Source organism: Eptatretus burgeri, chromosome 1 (genome assembly GCF_056783735.1).
Source record: "Eptatretus burgeri isolate ZD-2024b chromosome 1, Ebu_testis_v1, whole genome shotgun sequence".
NCBI lineage: Eukaryota > Metazoa > Chordata > Myxini > Myxiniformes > Myxinidae > Eptatretus > Eptatretus burgeri.
In genome coordinates, this window is record NC_140961.1 from 108327286 (window position 1) to 108333140 (window position 5855).

Below are 5855 nucleotides of genomic sequence, written 5' to 3' on the forward strand. Positions count from 1 at the left end.
TCTCTGGGTGGGAAACGTACGTGAGATATTTTGTGTGGCTGTATTGAATGCCAGGACTCAGAAACCACTGTGCAGCCTCTTTTCATGAGCAAATATGCTGACTGTTCCTCTTTTGCACGAGGTCCATTCACCACAATCACCCACTTTCCTCCTCAACCATACGAGACAATTTCTGAGGCACCATGATAAGGCCACGAGGCACGCTCTTCTTCCCTCCTCAGAAATGTGCACACTTCACGACTCAGCCGAACAGTCAATGGCTAACGTTTTGCTCCAGCGTGCGAACAAATTTGTCTCAGCATTAACATGACAATCATGCAGCCTTCTTCACCATGTCGAGGGGAAGCCAGCGAGCTTGATCCTTTTTCCTCCATTTGTATACCTCACACAACTCTCCTCTCCCCTGAACCTTCTGACCTCATGTCCATCCATCATACACCCCAGAGGAGTGATTTGCCAGTTGCCATTCCTGGAGGCGGGGTTTTTGCCTGCTTGGAACATTCTGCTTGGTTGTTATTGTTGTTTTAAGGATTACTTTTTATCGCCAGTCTTGTAAACGAAAAAATATAGGAAAAGGTCACAGTGGAAAATCACATACTGGGAGAAATTGTCCTTACACCCAATCCAATATACAAACCACCACCTCCCCCACCCCCACCCCACCTACCCCTATGCGGTGACACATAACAACTTAGCTGACAGTTTCCCGACTTAAATTACATCGAGATGTCGCCTGTTCATCCATGGACCATGCTACTCTGCACAATCCTCCCTTTTCTGTGAAGTTTGGGCCTCTCACTCAATCACCGCAGGTTGGTTGGTGGTCTTTCTGTCTTCTACCGACTCCTCTCCAGCCTTGCCCCCCCTGCTCTCTCTGCGATTTGTCCCCACCACATTTCCACAGGGCGCTCAAGGTCCGCCAACAACCCCCCTTCTGGTAAAACTACCAAAATCACGAATCACTGCTCATCTTCACTCTTTCATTCCTCTTTTTTCCCGCCTTTGGAATAAACTTCCTCACTCTATTCTTTCCCATTCTTCCCTCCAGGCTTTCAAAACAGCTGTTCACCACCACCTCTTATCTTCCCCCATCCAAATCCTTGATCTTTTCTACCCCCGATAATCCACCCAAGCCCACTTCCTTCATTTCTCCTACTTTCCTTCCTGAAAGTCCCTGAAATGTCCATCTTCTCTTCGCCATGTTCCCCGTCCCATCCCCATCCCTCTCCCTTCCACAGTTCACCTAATGTGTCTGTTCCCCACTGTTTTGTCCCTTCCACTCCCGCCCCTCTTGTCTCATGCCTCCTTGCTGTGAGTTGTGTGTTAGCTCTCATACGAGCCTCGACCAAGGTATACAAAAAAAAAAAAAAAAAGTTCCTCCATCTACACCACAAACATAACAAATACTTTATGGACGTACTCCCATTCTAAATATACATACTTTAAAGACATACATTATAATGGTACATTCTTTATACACGTACTCACATTCTAATTGTACATACTATAAAGACGTACTCACATTCAAATCGTTCATACTTTAAAGTAGGGGTGGGGAACCTTTTTCCTGTCAAGGGCCATTTCGATTTTTAGAACATCCTTCGAGGGCCATGCAAAATTATTGAACACATATATCGGACTCACCTAATGCGATGGCTGGAACTGTTTCTCTTTGGCGAGGCGTTTGGTGTCAGGTGGTAGTGATGATGATGCTACTCGCAGCTGGTTTTGCAGGTTTGGGTCAGTCAGTCTTGAGCGGAACCGAGTCTTTGCAAGAGTCAGTTTTGAAAAGATCTGCTCACAGCTGTAGGTCGTCCCAAACAGTGATGCAAACTTCAGTGCATGTCTCCTCAGAATGGGGAAATCCTCAGCACGTACAAACAGTTTGTAGAACTCGAGCAAAGGGAGGTTGTTGTTCCTAGCTTTGAGCTCGTCATTGCTTTGCAGCTCAATGATTTCGTGTTGTAGGTTGTCAGGCACATCAGCTGGTTCAACATTAAACAGCGTGGCAAATATGTTCAGTTCCCTTTGTTTACTTTTCATGTCCTGGAACCTCTCTCCAAATGCCTGGAGGAGTTTTGCACACTCAGCAGCATATTCAGATGTCACAGCAGGCTTTTGTTCTTGCAGAGTGGGAAAGTGGACAGTGTTTCCCCTTTCCAGTTGCACTTGCCACAGCTTAAGTTTAGCTTCAAATGATTTCACATTTGATTGCAGAGAGCTGACAAGCTGGTTGGGACCTTGGAGCTTAACGTTCAGCTCTGACAGGTACTTGGTAATGTCCACCATGAAGCCCAAATCACACAGCCACTTGCTATCACTGAGTTCCATGACAGGTTTCCCCTTCATCTCCATGAACTGTTTCACTTCTTCTCTCAGTGAGTAAAACCGTGTGAGCATATTTCCGTGACTCAGCCACCGCACCTCACAGTGGTAAACCAGATCTCCGTACTCTGACTCTAGTTCACTCAGTAGCTCCTTGAACTGGCGGCTGTTCAGCCCTCTGCTTTTGATGACGTTTTTGGTGGAAACGACAGTTGTCATCACATTTTTGAGCTTCAGGGACTGTGCACACAGATTCTCTTGGTGTATGATACAGTGGCATACAACTAACTCACTTGGATCGAGACTGAGACGACTCATTTCTTTTTTGACCAATGCAGTCAATCCCTTTTGCGCGCCGACCAGGGCTGGGGCTCCATCCGTGGCCAGGCCACTTAACTTGTCAAACTGCAGTTCGAATTTGTACATAGCCAAAACAACTTGCTCAAACAAATCCTCACCTTTGGTGGTGCCATGCATGGCTTTCAAAGACAGCAACTCCTCACTCGTATCAAACTCAGCTGTAATCCCCCGCACAAAAATGGCTAGTTGGGCGGTGTTTGTTATGTCCATTGTCTCATCGCAGGCCAGAGAGAAAAACTGGAAATCTCTTGCGGTGTCCTTCAGTGTTTTCTCAATATCTTGTGTCATTTCAGTAATCCGATCTGAGACAGTTTTTCGAGACAAACTGACACTTTGGTACAATTTTACTTTGTCTGGTGCGAGCAGCTCCGCAGTGGCAACAAGGCACTCCTTCACAAATTGTCCTTCTGAATGCGGCATCAGATTCTTAGCGATTAGCTCACTCACCACAAAACTAGCATGCGTAGTGTTGTCTCGGTCACATTGTGGTCTTGTGAAGACTGCTTGTTGAGCACCAAAACTCCGCCGAAGAGCGTTAACTTTATCCAAGCGCATTTGTCCTTTCAACTCGTCCAGTTTAGGACATTTCGAGCTCTAATGGCGCTCAAGGTTGGACTTTTTCATCACCGAGAGCGCTTCCCGACAAACTAGGCATACTGGCTTGTCTTTTACTTCCACAAAGAAATAATCGTTTGCCCATTTCTCTTGGAAAGTGCGACATTCTTTTCTTGTTAGTCGCTATGTTTGCATACACTGAATGAAATGATGACATGAGATTACGTGATCACACATTACGTTACGCACGTGCTGCATTCACTGACCCTGAACGTGAAACAGACAGATGACAGCTGTCCCTTTTTAGCTGTGCGTTTAATTTATTTTTTTAGGAAAAAATAAACGCTGTCTGGAGTTTTTTTGTGTTGTATTTATGAGGTTGCTTTTATTTATTTTTATGAATTGCCTCGCGGGCTGGATCAAACGGTCTCGCGAGCCGTATACGGCCCGGAGGCCGGAGGTTCCCCACCCCTGCTTTAAAGACATACTCACATTCTAATGGCACATTCTTTAAACACGTACTCACATTTCAATTGTACATACTATAAAGACGCACTCACATTCTAATTGTTCATACATTATAAACATACTCACATTCCAATTGTACATACTTTACAAGACATAATCACATTCTAATTGTACATACTTTATAGACATACTCACATTCTAATTGTACATACTATCGAGACATACTCACATTCTAATTGTTCATACATTATAGACATACTTACATTCCAATTGTACATACTTTATAGACATAGTCACATTCTAATTGTACATACTTTTATAAACATACTCACATTCTAATTGTACATACTTTATAGGCATACTCACATTCGAATTGTACAAACCTTATAGACATACTCACATTCTAATTGTACATACTTTATAGACGTACTCACAATCTAATTGTACATACTATCTCGACATACTCACATTCTAATTGTGCATACTATCTCGACATACTCACATTCTAATTGTACATACTATCTCGACATACTCACATTCTAATTGTACATACTTTATGGACGTACTCACATCCTAATTGTACATACTTTATATTCATACTCACATTCTGATTGTACTTACTTTATATACATACTCACAATTTCATTGTACATTCCTTAAACAAGTACTCACATTGTAATTGTACATACTTTATTGACACTCACATTCTAGTTGTGCATACTTTATTGACGTACTCACATTCTAATTGAACATACTTTAGAGACGTAGTCACATCCAAATTGTACACATACTTTCTATTCATACTCACATTCTGATTGTACTTACTTTATGGACATTCTCACATTCTAATTGTAGATACTTTACATTCATACTCACATTCTAATTGTACTTACTTTATGGACAGTCTCACATTCTAATTGTACATACTATATATTCATACTCACATTCTGATTGTACTTACCTTATATATATATACTCACAATCTAATTGTACATACTTTACATTCATACTCACATTCTGATTGTACTTAATTTATGGACAGACTCACAATGTAATTGTACATACTTTATAGACATACTAACATTCTAAATGTACATACTTTATAGACGTACACACAATCTAATTGAACATACTTTATAGACGTACTCACAATCTAATTGTACATACTTAAATGATGTACTCACATTATAAATTTACATTCTTTATTGAGGTACTCACTATTTAATTATACATACTTTATAGATATACTCACATTCTAATTGTAAATACTTTATAGACGTACTCACAATCTAATTGTACATACTTTATAGATGTACTCGCAATGTAATTGTACATACTTTATACATGTACTCACATTATAAATTTACATTCTTTGTTGAGTTACTCACTATTTAATTATACATACTTTATAGACGTACTCACAATCTAATTGTACAAACTTTATAGATGTACTCACAAACTAATTGTACATACTTTATAGACGTACTCACAATCTAATTGTACATACTTTATAGATGTACTTGCATTATAAATGTACATTCTTTATTGAGGTACTCACTATTTAATTATACATACTTTATAGACATACTCACATTCAACTTGTACATACTTTAGTGACGTACTCACATTCTAATTGTCCATACTTTATAGACGTACTCACAATCTAATTGTCCATACTTTATAGACGTACTCACAATCTAATTGTACATACTTTATAGATGTACTCACATTCTAATTGTCCATACTTTATAGACGTACTCACAATCTAATTGTACATACTTTATAGATGTACTCACATTATAAATTTACATACCTTATAGAGGTACTTGATTGAAAAACAAGAGAACGTGTACGAATGGCTTCCACTACGTGACGATTGTGGCCTACGTTAACACATACTCTGCGGACAAACAGACAAACAAACAAGAAATTACTCATAGAGCGACACTTGGCGAAACAGAATGAATCAAACACTGTTGTAACATATCCCCCACTGTCAGAGCTGGGAAATAAATAAACAAACAAATAAGAAATTTGTATGCTGGACAGAACTTAAATTCATCAATTTTTTTATTCAACTCATCTTCCAATGTTGAAGGATCGTTAACAAATATTCAAGGATGCAGATCTGCATCCGCATCCTCACC

The 5855-nt window shown here is 40.1% G+C and overlaps 1 protein-coding gene across 1 annotated transcript; it reads right to left on the reverse strand.

The window, feature by feature from the left end:
* Window positions 1-1644: 1644 nt before the first annotated feature.
* Window positions 1645-3240, reverse strand: LOC147035145 (general transcription factor II-I repeat domain-containing protein 2A-like). The gene has a single exon (XM_085863376.1). The coding sequence runs from the start codon at window positions 3238-3240 to the stop codon at window positions 1645-1647; it is 1596 nt and encodes a 531-aa protein (XP_085719502.1).
* Between the last annotated feature and the right edge of the window lie 2615 nt (window positions 3241-5855).